This window comes from Penicillium lagena (assembly GCF_028827675.1).
Source record: "Penicillium lagena strain IBT 129212 chromosome Unknown utg000005l_segment0_segment0, whole genome shotgun sequence".
Taxonomy (NCBI): Eukaryota; Fungi; Ascomycota; class Eurotiomycetes; order Eurotiales; family Aspergillaceae; genus Penicillium; species Penicillium lagena.
The window spans coordinates 1,678,547-1,702,652 of record NW_026623226.1 but is presented as its reverse complement, the minus strand read 5'-3'; the positions used below and the strand labels follow the sequence as shown (position 1 = coordinate 1,702,652).

The 24,106-nt window shown below is 47.4% G+C and overlaps 7 protein-coding genes across 7 annotated transcripts; 3 read left to right on the top strand and 4 right to left on the bottom strand.

Annotated features, from left to right (window-relative positions):
- Positions 1-1,563: 1,563 nt before the first annotated feature.
- Positions 1,564-2,226, bottom strand: N7510_007389 (uncharacterized protein; the record flags this gene model as incomplete). The annotated part of the gene is made up of 1 exon (XM_056979314.1): positions 1,564-2,226. The coding sequence occupies one exon, from the start codon at positions 2,224-2,226 to the stop codon at positions 1,564-1,566; it is 663 nt and encodes a 220-aa protein (XP_056832357.1).
- A 2,886-nt stretch (positions 2,227-5,112) lies between these two features.
- On the bottom strand, positions 5,113-6,810 carry N7510_007388 (fungal specific transcription factor domain-containing protein; the record flags this gene model as incomplete). Its single annotated transcript, XM_056979313.1, has 1 exon — positions 5,113-6,810. One exon carries the CDS (start codon positions 6,808-6,810, stop codon positions 5,113-5,115), a length of 1,698 nt encoding a protein of 565 aa, XP_056832356.1.
- Positions 6,811-10,693: 3,883 nt separating this feature from the next.
- Positions 10,694-13,261, top strand: N7510_007387 (SAM and PH domain-containing protein; the record flags this gene model as incomplete). Its single annotated transcript, XM_056979312.1, has 3 exons — positions 10,694-10,696; positions 10,748-10,933; positions 11,000-13,261. 3 exons carry the CDS (start codon positions 10,694-10,696, stop codon positions 13,259-13,261), a joined length of 2,451 nt encoding a protein of 816 aa, XP_056832355.1.
- A 1,319-nt stretch (positions 13,262-14,580) lies between these two features.
- On the top strand, positions 14,581-18,385 carry N7510_007386 (NACHT and Ankyrin domain protein; the record flags this gene model as incomplete). Its single annotated transcript, XM_056979311.1, has 5 exons — positions 14,581-14,969; positions 15,083-15,104; positions 15,127-15,361; positions 15,493-16,048; positions 16,117-18,385. The coding sequence occupies 5 exons, from the start codon at positions 14,581-14,583 to the stop codon at positions 18,383-18,385; spliced, it is 3,471 nt and encodes a 1,156-aa protein (XP_056832354.1).
- Positions 18,386-19,007: 622 nt separating this feature from the next.
- On the top strand, positions 19,008-20,390 carry N7510_007385 (uncharacterized protein; the record flags this gene model as incomplete). The annotated part of the gene is made up of 1 exon (XM_056979310.1): positions 19,008-20,390. The coding sequence occupies one exon, from the start codon at positions 19,008-19,010 to the stop codon at positions 20,388-20,390; it is 1,383 nt and encodes a 460-aa protein (XP_056832353.1).
- A 218-nt stretch (positions 20,391-20,608) lies between these two features.
- On the bottom strand, positions 20,609-21,676 carry N7510_007384 (autophagy protein 5; the record flags this gene model as incomplete). The annotated part of the gene is made up of 3 exons (XM_056979309.1): positions 20,609-21,012; positions 21,072-21,504; positions 21,557-21,676. The coding sequence occupies 3 exons, from the start codon at positions 21,674-21,676 to the stop codon at positions 20,609-20,611; spliced, it is 957 nt and encodes a 318-aa protein (XP_056832352.1).
- A 406-nt stretch (positions 21,677-22,082) lies between these two features.
- On the bottom strand, positions 22,083-23,588 carry N7510_007383 (MmgE/PrpD family protein; the record flags this gene model as incomplete). The annotated part of the gene is made up of 2 exons (XM_056979308.1): positions 22,083-23,253; positions 23,356-23,588. The coding sequence occupies 2 exons, from the start codon at positions 23,586-23,588 to the stop codon at positions 22,083-22,085; spliced, it is 1,404 nt and encodes a 467-aa protein (XP_056832351.1).
- Positions 23,589-24,106: the final 518 nt, after the last annotated feature.

Sequence of the window (24,106 nt, the reverse complement as noted above, 5' to 3'; positions counted from 1 at the left end):
CATTTCAGCTTCCAACATAACAATTAGCCCACACGGTTTCCCAAGGTCTTGTGGTACCACGGCTTGAATTGAATCCTTCGAGTCAGGAAGTAATGTTGACAGGGAGCCTCAAAGCTGACTGTGCGGCTTAGTTCCGGGGCAAAAGCCACAATACATGGGTGTTGTATATTGTAAGAGAGGGTCAGAACGTGGGGAGTGTGGTAGAAATATCGCGATTCGTCGTTATGGTTTTAGCGTTCCATACCATCGGTGTTGGTATACACTCAGGTGCTGGCCGCATTGATCTAGCCTTTGCCACCTCTATGCGCCTGGAGCCTTTTTTGGTATATGTGCCGCTCATGCAACGCCCAAAATATAACGCCTGGGCATATACTACAGCCTTGGGCTAATAATACAGTTTCGAGCCCGATAGGGTTTTTCTAAAAGCAGCTCAGTAGACAGCACAGCAAGACCTTGAAGCGAATCTACTAGTCTTCGTGGTAATCCAGCCCTCTTCCACGGCAGTCGAGTGCGGCGCATAGTTACTGATTTGACCCAAGTACCATTAAAACAAAAACTAAGGATTTCTTTCACCTCGGCAGAGAGTACCAGGAAGTAGGGATATTTTTCCAGATGTTGACTAGGATAATAGATTCAGTCCGAGAGGCTGAATCCATGCATATGAGCTAGCTACTTTGATTGGAAAGGGCAAAAGATCTTCGTGCGTAAGGGTGGTGTTGGGTCTTCCATAGTTATGCTACTGTTTCCAACAGTATGCGGCCGACACGTGGAAGTAGTCCAGAAATTTAATATTACTTCGAGGTACCTTTTTATTCTAACAGGGCGCCAAATACTTGGCCACGCTTCAATCGCCAAGATCAAGCTTGGGGCATACACGCCGCTTTGATCCTTCTCGTTTACTAGAACGACCAAATAGGCATACTATTCATGTGTTGGATTTTTGCCGTTAGAACCTCGAGGGCACGTTTTCATACTAATAGTATACGTATGTTGGTACTATCATGGCTCTTGGGTCCGCATACTTGGATTTACGAGACGAAAATACTATGCCTGCTTGGTCGAGCCGGATCCTTTGTCAATTGTGAACTGGAGATAGAAATAAAATGAATGAAAACCCTTGTTGAAAACACAAAAGTTCGACAAAAATAAGACAAAAGCGAGTAGCGAGCAAAAACAAGAAAGTAAAAAAACCCAGACTCGTATTCCTTTTTCTCCGCCATGACCAACAAAGGCCGAAAGGAATCGTAGGCATTGGACAAAAATCCGGCCCCTGCTAATAACTCCATTCCCTAGCAATTAAGCCACGTTGCTTTGCAGGAGACCCTAGTCGAGAAGCGGACAATTAGGCAATACATACTCTGAAACAGCTGACCCCTCAAGAGACATATTGCAAATCATTCTAACAAGGTGATAAGAACTCAACCCATTCAAACTCCCAAATCAACAAACTAAAAGAAAAGGAGCCAAAACTCTCAATGACTCAACCAGAAAGTAAACGTAAAAAGTGCATGGCTCATAACGCTGAATGACCGCAAAAGGTTAACCCCTGCCAAGCTGTTGGGGCTAGGCGTCTCGGCTCTCGCTCGTCTTTCGTCTCTTCCTCTTAGGTGGAGGGTCCAAGTAAGTAGGCTTATATGTCACTGTTCTGGTCACAACCTGTCTCACACTGACGGACTTTCCGCCCGCACTTCGGGGACTTTCGATGTATCGGATCTTCCAGTCCGATGGCGAGAATGGGGATCGAATTGTCCGTGCGCTTTGCGGAGAATCCGTAACAGGCGAGTAGGCACAGGAGGGAGGAATACGAAGACGTCGTAAAGTCGTGGGAAGTGTTGCTGATTGCGGGCTGGCACTTGAAGCTGGAGAAGGTGCTGGTATGGCAGCACTGGCAGTTTTGGGACCCTCGCGAGCAGACGCAGGTGTGCTTGTTGCGCTGGAGGGCATCGATATCGGAGAAGGGCGTCGCTTCTCAATTTTGAACTTTGTGAATTCAACACCAGCACTCACTGGGCTGGTAAAGACCGGGGTAAGGGCCTTGAGGAACTGCGTATAGGAAAGAGGAGGGGTAATTGGTGTCCCGCTCCCTGTCGCACTCCCCGGAACATCATCTTCGCGTTTTATTACGGAATCCGAACAGGCAGTGAGAGGACTGTCGTGTAGCTCAGACGGAAAGGTCATGGTCTTTGGTGTCTTGAGAGGAGGGAGAATAGGCTTCGGCGGAGCCATGGCGTTGATAAAGTGTGTCGCGCTGGGAAAGGGCAACGATATGCTGGAGGAGATGATGAGGGTGATAGATGATGAAGGAATGGGAGTAGTAGGGAGGTAGGTAATATAAGAAAGAAAAGCGTAGGGCAGATGCGTCTGGATAAATCGATCAGATGAGTATGGTCGAGGGCCGGGCTGTATATGAGAAGCGGGCGACAAACAGGAAAGAAAATAGATTCGAGTAGCCAGCTGTGGTGCGGGCAAGGAGAGACGTCGAGTAGGGGAAGTGGGTGAGTTAGTGTCGTGGGCAAGTTGCAAGGTATCTATAATGGGCGGAGCAGGCGACAACACAAAGTGGTAACGTATCGAACGAACGGTGATACACCAATACCACCGTACCAGACGGTAATGATACAAAGTATATTTCGGCGGTGTAAAAGACCAGGCTAATCACGCGATGGTTAGTGGGCACTTCTCCAGCAGCAGAGTACAGGGGACACAAACCTATGCTTGGCACGAAAGGAGAAATAATAATAGAGGAAAGGATAGACTGCACCGTCTGCTAACCCTGGACTGGATGAGGAGAGCCCCGCTTTTGTTCTGAGTTGCTAGATGCTCAACTTCGAAGGAGGGAATCCACACCAGGGACCAGGTTCTTTAACACTGGACGAGCAAAGCGTGCATGCAGAGTCAGACCAGCTAGTGGTTGCAAGCCTCCTTGTTCAGTCTGTGAGATGTGAGCCTCTACTAGTTGTCGGGGATTATCCACTTTATAAAGCTTTCTCTCTGCCAGCCGCGTGGCTTCAGACAGGAGCAGGATCGGCGATTAATTCATCTGATGGGCGCTATCTGAGGCAAATATTGCAGTCTGGTTCCTGACTGAGAGGCCCTTCAAACTACAGGCGTTTTCTTAGAGCGTTTCATCTTTGCATCCTCGTCAGGGGTCAGCGCGGCTTACTTAACTACCGATCCTGGTTCGTTCTGACTAAAGCGCGCGGTTCCTCCTTAAAAAGCCAGCGGCTCCCTTCGCGCCGAGTTCTTGAATTCCATAAGCAAACACTCTGCGGTGATGTTTTAAGGGGCCAATTTTTGGACACAATAACGGTGTTATCAAAGGTAGATACCCTTGATATGCGCGATGCAGACAAATCAACGTCCAATAGATTAGAATCCGTGTGTTTCCAGTCAAATAGCAACCTGCTGCTGTTTCTGATTTCCTTGGTGATATTTTGCTCTGGTTGCATGTTTAGAGGATAACAAGAATAACATTATTTTGAACCCAGTGCAATCATCAAGCCGGCCTATCACTGCTACACCTTGAGGTATCGAGATACTGTCAGCTGCACAACAGAGAATGCCAAGCTGTCTGTTGTTTGAGGAGACGCTTTCTTACAAAATATACCTTACAATAGCAACATCAGTTTCCTATGCCTACAGAACGATATTAATCCGAAGAGATCACTGGTCGTTCAATTCAAGCTTCCTCTACCTAGACAAGGAACAACGTGCGCTAAAGCAGTAGCTCTATATTTGATCATCTTCAACAGGGGCCAAAACATGCAAATTAGAGATTATAGGCGCTTTCAGATGCGGCCGTTTCAGATTCTATGGTCTCTCATCATTTTGAGAGCTTCTATGCATCGGGTTCTAAGCTTTGGTCTGTCAGGTCGGCAATAATTTCTCTATATCCTGCAAAGGCGGTGACAATTTACAAACACTCGCCTCCATGTTTGCACCAGGTTGATATCTCTCTTGCCGCTCCCGTCATGTTCTGAGGTGAGTTGGGCGCTTGAAATGTCTAGAGCATTATTGGATCCTCCTCACTAATCTTGATATAGTCACTACACTTGACGAAAGACAGCCCTACTGTTTGTACACAGTGGGAATGTTTGTCTTTTTAGTTATGTTTACAGACTGAAAGCTTAAGTTTGGGCTCTGGAATGCAGACCACCAGGCTTCTCGCAACATTTAATAGGAATGGCTGAATGTTAGGTACCTAATTTCAAAAGTTATACTTCAGAATTATTGAATTATCCAACCCATTTCGTATGGTATTAACTAGGATGACCTGCCTGAGCCAGTAATCGGGAAAAGCCCTGGGGCCTTGACTGACTGCTACACAAGTCAGACTTCTAATCAAGTCACAATGTACTGAATTAAATCAGAGTAGCTAAGGTTAGGTATGTTTGCTGGTTTGCAGGGTTGTTAATAAGTGCCCTAGGCCGAGAAACTAGCTGATCGTTTTCTTTCGTGTTCTTGTGAATTCTTGGATGAATATATATATGCTGTGTACCATCTAGATAGTCCACAAATCTAGGAATAATTGGAAGAAAACACCAAAGATGAAGGTTCAGTTTCTTCGTAAATCTTAATGAGTCAACTGCTGCTTATAGATGCCCCTAACAAGGAAATTCATGTCATCTAATTCTTCATCTCCACCCAAAAGAACATTCACGCATAATCTGCGGTAATAATCTTAATTGCTCCAAGGAGCATTATTGATGGATATATTAATTAAACTTGAAAGAATGTCTTTCCAAATTTGAATGGGCTTGTCTAGTTCGCCCAAAAACCTGAAGAACAAACGACATGAAATTGACTTATAGAACGGAAAGAGCTCTGAAAAACATAAAAAGAAAACAGAGAAAGAGAAAAAGATCTTATAGCGTTGGATGGAACTCATTCATTTCCATTTGAAATTGTAGTGGTATAATTCGTGGGTACCGTACAGTGAAAGGAGGACCAGCCCAACCTTAATAACCAACGCCGAAGAGATCCCCGATATCAATTGCTCCAACACGAAAATAAATTTAGAATCACTAAGTGAACATCGAACAGAACTATCGAGTGCGCCAAATAATAAAAATGGCTTCCTGACAGATAGAGGGGCAAGGGTATCAAATACAATTATATCAATAAGTATCTCCAGCCGTTGCGATGCATTATATCGCGCCAGTGCACGCTCTGTTGCCTGATAGATCGCAAACCGGAGGTTGTTGCGTCAGACAATGGTGACTCTTCACGTTTCATTGCCGAAACTTGAGTCTGGCTTTTCTCTAAATCGAGCGAGACTGGAGTAATTGAGTCGTCTGAAAGCCTCCATACTTCCTGAACCACCCGGAACATTCGACTAAAGCTGCCAAAATCGCCGATTTCACCCAGTGCGGCAGCTCTCTCAGCCAGAACAACACGGAATGCACTGTCTGGGGTTGAAAATGACCCAGCTATCAGCAAGGGCCAAACCAGGGATCGATCAAAACCATAAGGACCAGCTGGAATATAGTGCAAAGCATCTGTCATAGCAGAAACCAGATTTACAACGCTGGGTTGGCTGCGGTCAAATCCTGGAACCAGACTACACAGATAAATGCGAGCTGCAATTCGGAAAATGGCACTCATGTTTTTGGTCAACTGGTCAGGTCGAATAGTACCGGTGCATGAGTAGGGCTGCTCAAGAACTGCTTTGGCAGGCTCGGTATATTCGAGCTGTGTGCCGAGGGCAGATACGTGATGGCAGACGGCCAACTCGTCAAGGCGACCCTCAGCCTTCAAGGAATCGAGGCAGGCAATTTCAGAGATCAAATACATGATTCGATCGTCACAGCCCATCAACCCTTGCAGGCCAGAAGAAGCACCCTTAAGGTGCTTGTCACGGTATGTGTGAGCAAACTGCGGGGTTTTCCCTAGCATTGTTGCTCCGAAGATGTCAATCCATGACGTCAAAGCCATACTGAAGGGGTTGACTACTTGAGGTGTTGTGGTTGGAACTGCCGAGTTCGACAGCTCGAGCCTGTTCACCAGGTTGGACACTGCCTGGAAATGATCGCTCCATGGGATGTCAGGCAGACAGTCGTCTGGTGCTCCAACCGAGCAATGAAAGAATATCATGGCCAATGTGGCATCTAGAATTTGTTGATGCTCGGTGTCGCGGTTGAGAGCTTGACAAAGTTGTGAAATTGCCTCGTATCGATGTCGCATAATATCAGGATCAATTTGCTCGGCACTGAGACCAATGCTTGATTTGAGGTGAATCGCAGATACACTTAGACAACAGTGGAGGTAGGACATGTTTGTCTCTAGAGAGCTCAAAATTGCTTTTGCACGAGCAACCCCACGTTGATGGACCTCGAGAATGGGAAAAATCATTCGCAGGACATTTTCCACAAAGTGATCCAGCAAAGGCCGATCATGTTCCTCAACCGGAATGGTTGTGGTTTGGAGATAGACTGATGGGGACCCACTGCTTTGCTGGGCCAGAATCGGATCGAGGATACCATATGGTGCAGTCTGGTTGAAGCAGTCTTCCTGCAACCATTCATCTCCATGGAAAGTTGGTAGAGTTGCGTGAAGTTGCGGCGGACCCATCGCGCTGAATGTTGACACAGAGGAATCGTGTCGCGTAGGAACATCATTGATAAATGTTTGGCTCTCAGTTCTGACATCAACTTCATATGGGGCATATTGAGGCGTGTAAACACTAGGAGGGAAGGCGGATGTCTGCCCATGCGACAAAAATGGATCGTAGGATTCGGTCAATGGGCGATTAAAGTCTTGATCCCGGATAAGAGTCGGTGAGCCACCGAATGGCATGCGAACGCGGACCATTGATTCTATAAAAACCAACTCAGTTAGTCGCGAAAGAACAATAAAAAATAAATAGCCAATTTCCATTGGCTTTCTGACGTACCTTGTACCGATCCATGTCTATCGTTCGCCTTATTTTGAAGGATTTTTTCCTTGAGCTTCTCCTTTTTCTGCCTTCGGAGTTCGGGGGTGCTCCACCACTCAGGCCGCTTATATTTGCAGTATTTCTCAATCTTTAGATTTGTGCATGTCTTACAGTGAGGGTGGCCTTCGTCGCATTTTTTTTCTTCGTACGCGACATGAGTAACAACCTATGATACACATCTATCAGCTTTCAGTTCCCCACATGACCCGTAACAATAGCCATGTACTTGATCGTAAAGATTTTAAATTGTACGTACCTGAGCGCGAACGTTTATGTGACTTTGCTGAGGGCTTTTCCACAATATGGTTTTCATTCATGGCTGTCATGGCCTCTGCACGTTGCGTAGTCGCAAGCCTTGGATGAGGCATGATGGACAATAGAAATCTCAAGGTAGAAAGAGTAAAATCGAACAAGTAAAGAAGATGGTGCCGTAGGTCTGGTCATCAGAGGGCTAGCGACAAAACCACGGATTTGGGATGACCGCCAGCGGGTTTATCTTTATCTGCCGTCGACCCGGGGGGGGGGGGGGGAAGGGAGATAATTTGGGAAGTGAAAAGCAAGAAAGTCTGTCTTGCGAAGTCTGTACCTCCAAGACAGAGGGCAATTCACAGTGAGAGAGTGATGATTATTGAGCGGACTGAAGTGGAGAGTCTCGTCTTAAAATTCTCGGAGTTCGATGGCTTTAAGACTAATTTGCGATCAAACCTGCAGCTCATGATGCTTCTATTTTTTGACTGAGACGGCAGGGATTGGACGACCTGGTCGGAAGAGCATGCGAACACTTGGGTGGGGATCAGCGGCCGGGACAAATGACACCAAAGTTGAACTAAATTTGGGATCATTTCTTGCAGGGGTATAATTTCTTTTCTTGATCATTATGCATCGGAGGATTTGATCGTCCCCAGCAGACTTGTTGCTTAGCTGAACCTGGACGAGAACCATCTGAGATGTGATGACTTAGGGGATCTATTGGCCAAGGTCCACATAGAAGCAACTTCGTTCAGAACGCTGATAGGTTTCTGTTTCCTGTCCCCGTTTCCTAGCGTGGTTTGATTTCTATCACATTGTCCGTGCACAACGTGCCATCACATCCCCACAACTTTGTGATACATCTTTCCCCAATACTCCGTTATTTTTTACCGCGAAGGAATGAGGATGCTTAAATTTAGGTCGCACAATGTGCGTAATATTATATCAAATAGTTTTTTTGGCAGGATTTCGTGGACTTAAACTGCTACCAGTTTGATGTGGAAATTCGGGTTCCGAGGACTTAGTTGTCCCAATTGGTGACTCGAGGTACATAAAGTGGAGTTAAATTGTGACCAGGCGGCATATGTTGCATGCCAAGCTTCCACCTTTGCTTGCTGATTCGACAGTCTGGGTAAGCCTTCAGCGGCTCGGTCACTGGCCCGGACCACTAGCCAGGCCCATAGCGTGCAGAATGGGAAACGCCAGCCAACCGTGCGTTGGTGTTACAGAAGCGGGTGACCCCGTCTACATTAGCTCATGATCATGTCCCGTAATTAGCAACAATTAACCGCTTCATAATTCCTCTGAGCGGTAGAACTAACTAGGGGAACCATGGTTCTAGATTATTGTCTAAAGTTTGGCTAATTAGCTACTAAGAAAGCCTTGCTAAGAATAACATTTCCCATTTTAGACAGAATACGCCTTAATTTAGCATCAAATATGTTCGAGCAAGCGCCTTAATGATCTAATTAAAGCATAATTAGTATCAATTGTACTATCAGAGCATTCTGCTGACTGGAATGGTGAAGTTTCATCCATCCCATCGCTAACCGAATCGACAGGCAGGACAATCGGAAAACCAGGGTTTTAGTTGGAAAGGTCCTGTGATCGAGTACGGTCTGATCTGCCCAAAGTTCGATCCCCCAATGCCGAGTGGGAGTTGGTCCTAATACCATTGCTGGGTAAATCCAGAAGGCAAAAAGTCTCGTTTGCTCATTCAAATGTTCTGGTTCTCCTTTCATGTTGACCCGGCATCGTTCCCTATCACTAGCGGCAAAAACATTTTCAGCTACCAGAGCATCAGGCACAGACTTACGGCTTGGGGATGTTCCGCAAATTCCAGGAACAGACATTGAGGAGTAGCACGACCGCTCTCTGGTAGCACAAGGAGGGCGCTGGTGGTACAGGCAAAAGGTAGCATAGTAACTAAAAGAACCCTTGCTTAAGAATTATTTATCTGTGAATGATGTTTATTATTCCACCAATAACCTAGGGCATCAGACTCTGTACAAAGTTGAATGCTATGAATGATTCTGTGGTCTGCCTCCCCGTCTGGTTACACGGAATCATTGTATCATAGCTAAAAAGTTGAAGGAAAATTAAAGTCGATGGCAAATGAGCCAACACTACCTACATGTTGTTAGGTTTACACGTTCTTTCCAGAAGCACGTGTAGCCAAAACATGCCCATGACAATATCAAAGACACAGATTAAAGGAGAAAATATAGAAAGCCACAACTATTGACGTGGCAAAGGAATATAGCTTATTGATGCAGTAAGCAGCCTACTTATCAAGGTGACCGAAACAAAGTCTTCGTATGGGGACTGGAGACAACAGGTCAAAATTCTTTGAGCCGTGCTTTTTCTGCTTACCACCATGACCGACAGCTTTCCGTCGAAGCAAGTGTAGATGATGTAATGAATCAATTAACATCAATTTTACATGAAAGATGACTCTATAAGGGAACCTACCAACTCGTGTATCATTATTAGTAATAATAATAAGTTAATAATAATAATACTAATAATAATAATACTAATAATAATAGATTGTCTCTACTATAGATATATCTATTTCAGGAAACAATTATCCGCCTTTTTAAAAAGATTCTAGGCTAATTTAAATCATGCTACTATAATTATCTACAATTCTGTCCTTAGCGAGGGAATTAAGGGCACGAACCCCGCGTGTGCGTGACCAGCCTGGAGCACCTGCTTTAGCGCCATTGTGACAAGGCGTTAGCATCAATTGGCTGCCGGCTGCTCAACCGCTCTCACTACGCAACAGATAGCCTGTCAGACGTGCTAAACTTCCATCACGGCAGTAGTGCGATCCCACCAACCTCTCGTAGCATTTTCCCACCCTCCTCTTGGAAAAATGATCGCTCGAGGATAATTTTGGCATACTGCACGTTACTCTCATTAATGCCCAATCAGATGACGGGGCTAACGAGAAGGCGGTTCTTGTCCCAGGTCAGTGTCCAATAGATCCGAGGATAGGCGACTAGGGTAGCTAGGTTAGTCTGTTTCCCAGCAACCCTGCTCGTTGCGCATTTCATGCAACTGCATAGCCAATCCGTCACATCCTTCCTTTGAAGTGGGCACTCTCCTCCTGTGGGTATTTTGATCACTGTATCTTTTTTTGGCAACTCGCTCGCTACTACCTTGTTTAGAAGGAGAAACCTATACATAAACATCCCAACCGCCCGATCGTACCGTTGATCTTGATTCCCCTACTGATACCCCATATGCTCTATCATCGCTGTGCGACGATAATAATATTTTTAAGTCATCTATTACTTACCCATGCTTGGTTTTACTAGGTGCTCAGTGTCTTGAGTCCTTCCCTGATATCTTACCTTCTTCCTGCTCTTTCATATACAATACAGACCTGGCAACTGGTTTGCAATCTGGGGCCTGCAGACATCAAGTTGTGCTCTAGTGCTTTAGCATAAAGACGATTACCGAGCCTCTGGATTTGGTTTCCTACCCAACAGGACCGGCCTCGAAATGGTGCGGGCAACCTGCTGGCTTACGTTGGAAGACATGGCTAATAAACCTTAGGCCAACCAAAACGACTACTGGCCGACTCTGCGGTACTTGAAGGCCAAGGAGAAATTGAATCTTGCCACATCCAAAGAGGTGAAGCCCAGTTCTCCATCAGACACAACGGAGATTCTGGATACCGACTTTGATACCGACTCTCAGGATGAGAATTCTGAAGATTCTGCGAACCGAAGTGTCCGCTCAGTAAGCGCATCTTTCTATACAATGTCTTTTCTCACTTGTGATGCTAACGATCATTGATTTCTGCAGCTTGGGAATGACAGTGTAACCACTGCCTCAACTCCTGATGACATTAAAACTCCCGACTCTTCCGGACTCACTGGATTCCATTTCCAGATTGACGATAATGCTACAAGTGGTCCCCAAGGACCGCATCTTTTTCGTCTTTCAGATGGGTCATTTGATATCAAGTCAACGGTTGAAGTCGATTTGATTTTTGACGAGGCACCAAATAGTGCCGTCACTCCTCTTTACAACTCAGCGTCCAAGCTCGGCCCTGAAAGAAGAGACACGCCGGTCCCAGCCCGCGCAAAGACGCCTAGGAAAGATGCCACAGCCGTTCCTGCGGTTTCTGTGGTGCCGGCAGTGCCTGACAGAACGAATTCTGAGTCTAGTCAAAATGACGTGTCTAATTGGACCCCAGACGATGTTGTGATGTGGATGCAGAAGCTGAACATTGATGAGACCGTCATTGAGAAGTTTTTCATCAATGACATTTCGGGGTCTATCCTTTTAGAACTTCAGGCCGACGATTTAAAAGAGCTCGACATCCAGTCTTTTGGCAAAAGACATGAAATTATGAACTCAATTCGGCAGCTACGGTATAGTGGAGTAATCCAGCCAACCGATGCCCACCAATATATTCCATCAGAGCCCGTCTCAAGAGAAGCAACTCCACAAAGTGCGATGGCTGATGTCGGCATCAGCTGCAATGCAACCCCTGTCAACGAATATCGTGTAAATGGACAACAGCAAACGGAAAGCGAACGCCGTCGCCAACACCGGCGACGACGTCCGAGGGTTATTGGCCCCAATGATTCGGTTTCTATAGTCGGGATTGAACAGATTATGCCAAAGATACACCGATGCTCCAAGGGCGAGGAGTGCCGTAAGTGGCAGAAACAATATGCCAGGTTGTCTCGGCTTTCTCGAGATTTGCCTATCGAGTCTCTGTCCGGTCCAGTTGTGGTGACAGGGGACCCAGGCAACGCTGTCACCGCGAGGAATCTGATGAAAGATCCCAAAACCCCGAAGTCAGACGTCACTCCTTCTCTCGTGGCATCGTCAGATGCTTTGGGACAAACCCAGGCTGCTGAGATGCCCTTGTCAAAGGAAAAGCTTTATGATGTTCAGCCGCGTGATCCTCAAGAGAATGTGCGAACTTTTTTGAGCTTCCAACGTCTGAGTCAATTACAGCCTGTAAATGATCCTGCAACTCCTCCCAGGGAAACATTCCCGTCACCGGACTCTTATTCACCTGGTACACTGGCAGACAACCTACGAACACTCCCAAAACTCCAAATCCCCAAGATTCATGGCCCATCTTTAGGAACCTCTACCATTTCTCCAAATCTTTCAGGGCAACGGACGATCACACCTGGAATGATTCGACGAAAATCGCATCTTCAGCAGAGTCTTTCTGCGCACCCGGACATTCCTAATACCGCCATATTCTCGCCCTCCGACTTCTATCGACAGGATCCGCACTACGACCAGTCAACACCATTCTCTGAAATGGACGTTCCCTTGACAGCAATTCCCATTGGACCAGTTGAAAGAGTTTTCTCCCAATCAGTTCCCCCTGACATGCGATTTGGATACTACAACCCCCGGATCCCGGATCCCATCACTCGTCCAGTATCCACCAAGGTTGATAATCATCGAAGGAAGTACTCGTTCAACAATTCCAGTTTGGCGCGTCTTGATGAAGGCCAGGCAATGGAGCCAATCGAAACACCCGAAGATCTTGATCGAACTCCCCGGGCTGCTCACCATCGGGTCAATCCATTCAGCCCATCAGGAGAGTACGCAAATGATATCATCCATAGTGGCTGGGTGAAGAAACGCAAGACCACGCGCCTACTTCGTCATGAATGGCACGAGAACCACCTCGCTTTACGGGGAACACAACTCTCCATGTATCCCGATGAAGAAGCCTCTAGACGCGATTCCAAGGCACTAGAGCATATCGATGTTGACGATTACGCGGTTGCTTGCTCCTCACTTGCTTCCAGTTCAAAATTGACTGCTGCATTCAAAAAGACTGTTCTGAAGCGCAAGGACAATACTCACGGCGATACAGCATTTGCTTTCTCTTTGATTCCATCCGCAAGCAATGCTTCCGGCTCCGATCGGAGATCGATGTTTTTTAATGGCACTAAGGCGCACCACTTCGCCGTCAGAACTCGTGACGAACGTATCGACTGGATGCGCGAATTGATGCTAGCCAAAGCTCTCCGGAGGGGCCGTGAGAGTGGCGCCTCCCTCAATGTCAATGGCAATGCCGTATAACTACTTCACAAGTTTCTCACTTATTTTTATTTTCCCTATGTGTCCGCTGGTTTGTCTACGTCCGAAACTTTCGCGAAATTTCATTCAACTATACCCTACGGCGATTCTTGCATACCGATGATCAGTGGCAGTTCGGTGTTTCACCAAGAACTTTGCATGAGTGGTTCATTATTTTACGAATCTTTCTTACTTTGGAGATGGGAGCCATTGCCTATGATATTTTGCGGAGCTCTCAGGCTGCTTGCTCTGTTTGGTTTATACGTATGTTATTCAGGAAAACCAGGCCTAGATATTGCCACCGCGAGTGGGTTACGCATCCTAGCTTGTTAGATTTGACCTTATGGTTCACAGTTTCATTACTCAGATGGAGATTACTATCCCCCAAAAAATCGAGCTGGCTCGGATAAACATCATTCCATCATATCGAAACTATTTGCGGGTAGCCTGTTCTTTAATCTCCGCTTAAGCTCTAACGGAACGTAGAATGAGCTCGTGATCGGTTATAATGGCCTGAGCGAGTCAAGGTTGGACATTTTAGCCAATAATACTACCCAGACCTCTCGAAAGTCGCAAGTGGGATGCAAGCCCACCATTCCAACCGTAGCAAGCAAAGTGTGACCGCAAGTTTCGTGGCTTGTCTCATCTGCTGAAAACCATGTCAAGCGAGACAGGGATCTATGCGTCCGACATATCGCGAAGTGATTGCATATGTTATTGGTACGTGGCGGGGAATGGATCGTCCTAGGCGCTTATACCCCCATCTCCACTGGCGTATCAATCAGCCGATGTTCCCCGCCCCGCATCACGTTGGTGATCAGTGTGCATGCAGCCAATGACGCCTAGCTCATGTCGCAAAGGAAAAAAGATTGCCCTGAGTTTTAGCATGTTGGTGCGGGTGCGACCCATCACGAGAAGCGCCGCCATCAAGCCATCCTATTATGGATAAGCGGACTGGAGTTGGGCGTTAGCGGCGGAACACCACCGGCCAATGAAGTCGAATGCTGCTTTTTAGTCCAGGGAAAGATGGGTGCGCTCTCTAAGCGCTGCGTGGCAGCAAAGGGGTGTTTACGCATGAGGGGCAGAGCCAGCGGAGGCTGAACGGAAATGATCTGCTATTGCCAGGTAAATCCCGACACCGCTAGGACTGAAATGGCCCTCATAAGGACTTAGGTATTTCACACACACGCGCAAATCATTATTTTTTTCTGACTTTTTGCTCTGTTTCTGTTTCACTTGTCTCCCTGACATCTCAACACCTGTCTGCAACCAAGGCTTCACTTCGCTGGCCCAGGCACCAAAGCCTATGGCCATTCAACACCATGGTGAACGTTGCAGCGGTTCGGGAAAACCTCTCGCTGGCCACCCAGTCGACGCGGGTGGCTATGCGTTGTTTGAACGGAGGACGAGATTCGCATGAATCTTCATTGAGGGCTCTGGCACTGCTGACAGACATTCTGGATCTGCTTTATCGAATTAAGGATGAGATCTCGTGGGCGGAGGAAAAATGGTTCGTGGCTACTGCCCGTCTCAGAGCACTCGCCGAATTGCTTGCGCTGTTTGGGTCAACCATGAAGTCCGTCGAGCTCTACTTCCAACCTGGTGGTGTCGGAGTGTTTTATTTCCGGAAGAATCTGCTGGAGAAAACATACCTTCCCCGGTTAGAGCAGTACAAGATCATGTTTCTCTTGTCTATGCAGCCGGACTCAGAGTAAGAATAATTTCGTTCCATATCATTCTGTTTGATTGATCCCACGAAATGGTACTGAAATTTTACCAAGGCAGCGGTCGTTATTGGACAAGGAAATTAGGGAATTTCTGAAGAAATATCGTGAAGTTGAAGCTGGTAAGCACATGCTTATCTTGAGCTTATATGGAATTGTGGTTTGACCAGTGATATATTTGCAGCACATTCCCCCGTGGACTTCCAACTTGAAGAAGAAGCTTTTAGCCTATCAAGCGGACTGGCATCAGCGCATTTTATAAAGCTTGCGGACCTTTGCAACAGACGCCAACAAGGCTCATGCGCATGGATTTTTGAGAATGTCCATTTCAAGCAGTGGTTACTTGGGTACTTCAGGACTCTTTACTGCATTGGCCCCCGTATGTGATATATACATTGGCTTTGAAGGCCCCTACTGACCATTAACAGCTGGCGCCGGGAAAACATTTCTCTCGTGGGTTTGGCAATATCACATGTGTGGTTCAAATTACTAATGTCTTGAACAGATCAGCGATTATTGATTATATTCAGCGAACATTTACCTCCCCCGACGTTGCAACGGTGTTTGTATTTTGCCAGGAGGAGAGTGGAAAAGACCGAACATCGACCGATCTTTTGAAAAATATTCTGGCGCAGTTGGTATACCGGAAGCGCGAATTTTCTCATGCAACGTCGTCTCTCTACCACTCAGAGTCCATCACCAAAAGCTGTGCATCTCCAAAGGCATATCACAACGCAATTCGAGCTGAGATCAATCGCTTTTCCAAGGTCCTACTTGTCATTGACGGACTTGATATGTTTTCAGACAAGGAGCGCGTCCTAGGAAGACTACAAAAGCTCCCCCAGCAAACCCAACTTCTAGTCACTTTACGTGAAATGAGTGGTGTGAAACCTTTAGACAATTCTCGATTCGTGAGCGTATTGGCACCTCCAGAGGATATTGGGATCTACGTACTTTCTCGCACACAAACCGATAAAGGGTTCAAGTCAATTCTTGGAGAAGAGTCTACAGATGAGGAACTAGAGGATGTAATTGTCAACACCGTCATTGACAAATCTCATGGGATGTAAGTTTCAACAGGTTTATTGTTTGAGAACTAAGCGATTGGACTAGCTGCTTACGTTTGTTTTTCAGATTCCTCCTTGCAAAACTCCAAATTGATCTTTTGTCCCAATACACCGATCGAAGTCTTCTTGAAAGAGCTCTCATGCACTTGCCGGAAAGCCTAGGAGAGGCATACGGAGAGGCCATGAAGCATGTTGTCAGCCAAAATGCATCTGCGACCAGATATATATATTGGGTGCTTTACACTTTTCGGCCACTCACGGTTTCGGAATTAAAAAGCGCCGTCGATGAAGATGGTACACCTGAAAATCCAGAATCGGTGACATTCGAACAACTGCTACAGACCAAATGTGCGGGTCTGCTTTCTGTGGACGCGGTTTCAGGTGCTATACGCTTTGTCCACAGGACTGCGAAAGAGTATCTTGACGGATCAGCAGCTCGAGTGTTCTTTCCAGGGGCTCAGAAGGACATTGCAGAGGCTTGCCTGACTGCAATTAGTCTTGATGAAGTAGTGGATGAATGCTATAAGAAGACCGACAACTCATGCCGCATCGCAAAGAAAGGCTTCCTCAACTATGCCGCAGAATATTGGGGACTGCATGCCCGAGAGATTGATGAGTATGAGCAAACAGTACAAGTACTGATAAAAACATTCCTCAACAAACTTCTCTGGAGGCGGCCGCCCCTCGACTATGCGATGAACTTGAAGAGTGGCATGCCAGCGGAACTCGGTCTTGGCAAGTATCCAAACGATTGGAGTGGCCTGCACGTCCTGTCATTCTTCGGAGTTCGAGGGAAATCGAAACGCCTTCTTGAGCAGGGGGCAAATATCAATGCTCAAGATAACGCCCTGGGAGTGAGTCCTTTACATTGTGCAGCATATCAGGGAAACGATGAAATGACTCAATTCTTGCTGGATAACGGAGCCAATGCCAACGCGACTAATGTTCAAGGTCGCACTGCCCTTCACTTTGCAACGCAGAATGGTCATCGCAAGTGCATGAAGTTGTTGTTTTCTCATGCTGAGCTTGAAACTGCTGATCAATCAGGAGCAACTGCTCTTCATGTCGCTGTAGGGACGGCGACCGATGAGTCCACGGTCCCGTTGTTGGTCAAACACAAGGTAGATGTCAATTTTCAGAATCCCAGCACAGGAAACACTGCGCTTCATTTGGCCGTTGAATGGAAACGACCTCGAATCATCTTGTTTCTTATTGAGAAAGGCGCGTCAATTGACATTCCCAATGATGATGGAATCACTCCTCTTCAGTTAGCCGCCAGTATGGACAACTGCGAAGCAATCTCTCTACTTCTGCAACGCTGCGCTAAAGTCGAGGCAAGATCCCTTACCGGTCCTACAGCTTTACAATTTGCTGCTTGGAAACGACACTGGGTTGCATTTGATCTCCTTATAATCGGTGGAGCGGACATCAATGTCTGGAACAAACAAGGCGAAACGCTTCTCCATGAGCAGGCCCGATATTCATTCAGCATTGCTCTTGCGTCTAAACTCTTGGAGCAGGGAGCCAACATTGAAGCCCGAACATCCCAGGGACACACTCCCCTTCAGTATGCGGCAATGTCCGGAAACAAAGTCATGTTTTATTACCTGCTCAATCGAGGTGCAAAGATAGACGTTGAGACAGCAAAGGGCGAGACGCTTCTCCACATGACACCACCAGTCAACCAGGAGTGCATTGACATTCTGAAAACCGGGTTGGATGAGGGATTGAACGTGTCCGCAAGATCCAGTCAAGGCTGGACACCTCTTCACGAAACTGTTTATACGGGAACTGGGGCGATTAATTTAGAATCCGACAGGACTGCCGACTACATTCGACTTCTCATAAAGCATGGTGCTTCGATTAACGAATGCTCGGCATCAGGAAGCGCTGAAACACCATTGCATCTTGCGACAATGTCACCCGTACCCCGACCGTCTCTTGTAAAATTCTTGATTGAACAAGGGGCAAATATCAATAGCGTCACCCGTGAGGGAAAGACTGCTCTGCATCTCGCAGCCGAGCGTGGACGAGAGCCAATATTTCGCCAGCTACTTGAAGCTGGCGCCGACTTGAACGTCAAAATTCCTTTTGACGATGCGTCTGTTGCGAATGGGGAGAAGGCCACATCGACCATAACAGCATTTGATCTGGCCAAAAAAAACCCACTTGGGTTGTTGTGGTTTGATGATGAGGGGCAGTTGCTCCCAAAGCCACAAAAAGGTGGAAGAGACAGTACAGCAACTATTTTCGAGGATGTGGAATCGGATGTCGGAGAATCGGAGACTGGTGAATCGACCTTGGTTGGAAGTGAGCAACAATACATAGCGGTATGAAGGAAAGGCCTTTTTGTTAATTGTCTCCCATGTTATGATACCCGACCTAGAAGCGAAGTTTAATAGTCAAGGCTGCTGTAATAGGGCTCTCCTTTTATTGTGACTACTCAGCGCGAATGTCGGTACTGATGCTGCTGTGAACCCCCTCCTCTCTTCGTTTCCTGGTGTAGTCCGAGGCATGATTCGGCATGGCGGTCTTTTTGACCTAGCTGGGTAGTGTGTGCCTGGGCGTAATCCTCACACATACATTCTATGCAAGAAACGCTCGTCGTGATGATCGTGTCGCTCTGCCGGAACTACCCGACCAGTAGTAAGCACGCGGAAGGGAAATTTTTGGGAAAGGCGGTGGTGGGGTTGGTGTGGGTCTACCTACCAGGGGAAGGCTGCAACTCTATGATCAACCCGACATTCATCACTCATCGCTGGGAGTTGTGCTGTGGAAGACACTGGAGAGCGCAAGGCTGTGGAATATAATGAATAACGCTTGATCATGGTTGGCGTTCCTTATAGCAAAGCCTGTTTGCTATGTCTGGAGCGACGCATCAGAGTCAGCTATCTCTTTCCCTCATATTCCGACACGAATCTGACTTCGGCTTAGTGTGACCAGTCTCGTCCACAGTGTATGCAATGTCGCAGATACGCCGTTGTATGCCCGGGATACAAGCGTCCTTGGCAATTCCAGGACGAGGGACCCCGTCTCCAGAAGCAGTATCAAAAGAAGTCGGCTGTTATCGGTGGTTGTGGTGTTAAGACAGATCGCCAGGCTGTGCACAGCCATGGCTCTATGCGAAAACATATTGATACAAAAAATTCGATTGATGAACGTGTTTATCCGGCTTTGGTCCATCGCTCGTTCATCAATCAGCAGCCGTGGATACTTAAAGAATTTATCTGCGCTGCCTTCCCAACCATGTTCTTCCATAACGAATTCCGATTCGGCAACGGCTTTACATTTCCCGACTGGGTTGCAAAACATTTCGGTTCCAAGCATTATTACGATGCAACAGTCTCTTGTCTTTCAACAGAATACCTCGCCCATCTCACCAAGGATCCGGGACTCCACCAATCCGGCCGACAGAAGTATTCGCAGGCCTTGGGGGCGGTCAGGCATGCGCTGAGCTCGGATGATACATTGTCAGATGCCTTGCTTATTGCAGTTATTCTTCTTTCATTCTATGAGATGAATACAAGGACTATGCAAGACGGTTGGGTCTATCATTCGAGGGCGGTAAAGCAACTGATGCTGAACCGTGGTATGAGTTTCCATTTGTTTGGAGCTGGACGCGTCTGCCACTTTGCATACAGACCATTCCTTATTGCTGCCGCGCTCTACGAAGGCGAGCCATGCTTCCTGGGTGAAGATAGTTGGCAAAACCTGGCAGCTATCCTCCGAGTGGAAGACTCTCAGAAGCAGAGTGAGTGGTCGTTCTACATTGATGTCTATGAAAAGATTTTCATGGAACTGGTCAAATGTCCCGGATACATCAAAGAGGCGCGAGAAATCGTTTCCGTACCTTCTAACAAGGCTACGACTTTAGCACAGAGTATTCATATGACCTGTGACCGACTCCGGAAATTGAGTGATGAGTTGCGATCACTGCTTGCGTCCAACAACCAACGCAAGGAAGGCATCTTTGGTATTTTTGTTGGGCCAGAGCCTAACGCTTTTCCCGAAACGAGTCCGTCACTTCTTCTCGGTGCCGCTGTTAATACACTCAGCATCCTTGAACAACTCCACAACCGGTTAACTACGCCTGTTTATGTTAGGGTAGATATTTGTGGAGCGCCACTGTCCTTATCAAATCCGCGAAGTGAATCCACAACTAATGGTAGCAGACCTTTTCTTGATTTTTGTTTCACCTGCGAGCTTGGAGGGGGCACCAAAGAGGATGATCCGCGCGCATTTACCTGGCTTGACCGGATTGCCGGATCAATAGGCCTCCTGGGAGCAGAACTTACCTATGAGGATGCAGTTGAGGTGGGAAAGGCTTGTTATGTTGTATAGTCTTGACTTTTTACCACCAACATATCGCTATACTATATGTATATGTGCTTACCGGTTCTTTTATTTTGATATTACAGGCACGAGTGATCATCAATCACATGGGAGCTAACAACTTCACCTTTGCCGCCGCGGAGTTAATTTCAAAATCACTTTGCATTGTGAACGCTCTCTCTGAAACTGGTCAAAGTAGATGCGTCCGATTTCTATTCAAGCTGAGCTCATCCCATCATGCGGACGACAAGATAGGCCCATCCATCCCCATAAGCAGAGCTCCTCACCACCTCCTCAATGGGCGCAGACATAGGAAGAACTGCACCGTGCAAGACCGGCTTCGCTAGAACCGGAGTTCTTCGACTTGGAAAAAGATTCGGGAGCAACGTGTGTAAGACAGTACCCACCGTCTGAGGTTGCATGCTTGGACTACTGCGAGAACTTATTGACTGACTGGACTGAATACTTGAGGCAGGTATTGAAGGGGGAAGTGGAGATTGCACCACTTTCAGTGATCCAGAGTCGGCATCCGGTGGTAGCGGCAGGAAAATTCGGATTGGTACGTTGCGGAACGGTTGTGATGGTGGTGGCAGGAGAGTGGTGGAGATTCGTTGAAATGATGAGAGATTCACTTCATTCAGCATTGTCAGGCACGAACACCAGCACGTGGGTGGCAGCTCAATGTCTCACCTTCTTCAACAGCCTTCCACAGGCCAGATGAGTCTTCCTTGGAGAGACTCATGATCCCCTTCGCCGTGCCATTTCGAAGAAAATCGGCCTCCTTGACACTGTTGATGAAAGCATCGTTCATAACCATACCATCAGCATCAAGTCGAACAAGATCTTCATCAGGCCAGTTGCTAAAATGCACAGTCAGACGCCATGGTAGTGGAGACCCGCTTTCTGGAGAGTCTTCATCTCTCGAGCTGCTCCTGGTGGCAGGCTCTACTCCGGCGTAGAGATCAAATAAAAGACCGATGGGGTAGTGCCATTTGAGTGGCACATCCTCGAAAGCAAACCAGCCATCATGAGGCTGAGAGTGAGGCTCAATCAACGAGGACGAGAAGAATGCCCGGAGTTTGGGCAGTAAGGACGGTAGATAGGACACTCGAGGATAAGATACCTGGCGGGGAATTAGGTCCAGTCTGCACGGAACAGTGAATGAATGAACCTACGAGATATGGGTCTGTTTGGTCAAACGTGCGACTTTCTGAAGGAGCAAGGACAATCTCTAGGGGTACTCGCCCATCCCAGATATTCTTCTGGATGGAGACAAGAGAAGCCGCGTTCTCCATGTTAATACGCTGATTCACCTGGCCTCTAACAAACAGTTAGTTCTCAATGAGAGTAGCAAATTTGCAGCGCATATGAAGAAGGCAGTTTATGTCAACTTGCCTTGAGTTAGTCTCGGATCGCCTATCGATAAGAATGCCCCGCTTCAGCCACGGTCATGATCGGAGGGCATAGGTGATCAAATGAAACATCCCAAGGGGGGGGTCAAGACATTCTAAGTACCGACAGAAGTTCGTGTGTGCACAGAGACGCGGTGGTGAGCGTGTGTTGACGGAGCATGGATGGGATTGGCCAAGACTATGTAAGAGCGCGGGAAGCATCACGTGGTTAAGTTAGTGCCTGAGGCTGAAATGTTTGCGAGGCTCAATTGTTTTGTATGCTGCCGACATCGTCATCCTAATCTAACATTTACGCGATGGGGTTCAATGTGGGGCTAGCAAGCTGATCTTCCAACAAACAGATATCGTCGATGTCTTCCAATCCCAACACCAGCTTCTCGATCATGTCCCTTCTTTGATCATCGATGACCTCCGAGGTGAACCGCCTGAATTTGTCCAAAATTTCGTCATTAGACAGACCAGGATCCACGTCCCTGGGAGCTCCCAAAGTTTCAGTGATCGAGTAGCCATTTGCAACCGTGATGGTCACGCGTTGCTCGTATTTCTCGCCCAGTTGGGGGGCATGGAAGCACTCCGTCTTGTCTACCAATTCCCAGATAATGTCTCGATCCAGCAGATCGTGGTGGAATTCTTGTGGTGTGACCTTCCCATCCACAAGTTGGACAGCTGCGACGTACGCACAACTCATCTGCGCGCCAAGCGCTGTAAGAGGCCGGCGAGCTTTCCATCCTCCGTGCTTGAAAGCCGCCTCAGACATCTCGATCTTGATGCTTGTAATGTTTTTGAGGTCAGACAGTTTGTCTCCATACTGCTTTTGCAGTGCTTTAATTGTGTCAATGGTGCAATGCGTCCCCGCCATGGAAGCATGAGACTTGACGCGGATATAATCCGACTGCCATGTTTGGCCGAGCCCCTTGGTCAATTCTTCGACTAGATATGGAGGCTCCTTGCCAGAACCCTGCCCAAATACTGCCAAGTATCCACCATATGGCTCTTCAAACACATTCTTGATGCCTGTATACCCTCCCTCTGCCAACAGAGCAGCAAAGAGGCCATTGCGAGCTGCAAATCCATGTTGCATGCGTTTCACGTCACTTCCAAACTGAGCTGACATCAGGCCACAAGCTTGTGTGCAGGCGATACCGAGTGCATCCTCGATGGAATCTTTCTCAAGGCCGAGTAATCTACTTACTGCGCCCGCGGAAGCAGCGTGGCCGAATGTGGTGCCCGAGTGCCAGCCTCTTGTGAGCATGTGGCTCCCATACAGACACAGACCGACGCGAGGCCCTACTTCATAACCGGTGATAGTCGCGAGTAAGAAAGCCTTGCCATCGAATGTGGCCGAGCCGTTGGCTTTTTTTGTTCTCGCGGCTGCGAATATTGCAGGCAACAGAATGGAATTGGAATGCAGGGGCGCAAGAGCATGCCAGTCATCCAGCTCAAATGATTGAATTTCGGTACTGTTTAACAGAGCTGCTGGTAATGCTCCCACCCTCTGTAGACTTTGTTAATTAAGTTCACTTTTGCCGAACCATTCTCATCGCTGGGCTACCTTATCATACCCCCACACAAGACAGTCACCAGCTGGCTCTATTGCGAATACGGCTTTTGTGGCTTTCTCGACCCACGGAAGGTGAGCACCGACGAGCGCACAGCAGAGCCCATCCAATATCAAGTATTTGGCCCGTGTTTTCACTCGCTCGGGGATATCATCGAGTGATAGACGATTGATCCAGGAGCATAGTTGCTTTGTCGCGCCCTCACCACTTGAATGTCGATTCGATGGAGAGGTCATTGTGTTATACGGTTTGACAAGAGTGAGTGTTGCAGCTTGTCAGAGTCGGCCGCCTTAAAGCACGGTGCGGTGCGATGAAGTACAAAGCGGGGCCGGGAACGGGCCGGAAGACGGCGAGGATGAGAGCCATCGCCGTTTACGGCCCGACAGTAACACCCAACAATCTCTCTACATGTGGCTCGCCTACAGCTACTTTGTTCTAGCACTAATATTTATATTGCGGTTTATGATGGTCACTCATCTTTTTGTCGGGGGTTTGGTGTGGAAAAGAACTTCGCCCGTCGACTGCTGGAGAATGTTAGAGCCCACTTCCCTTGAGATCCTGCTTGACCAATCTCCACGAATCAGCGCCCGTTAAACATGTACTATCAGTCTTTCAGGATGACATTGAGCTTGAATATAGATAGTAACATCGGAAAGTTTCTAACGGTATGTGATAGTGCTATGTAGGGTAAAATAATCTGTCCACCACATATATTTTGAGACAGACCCAAGGGGCATTTATGGACAAGTTCAGC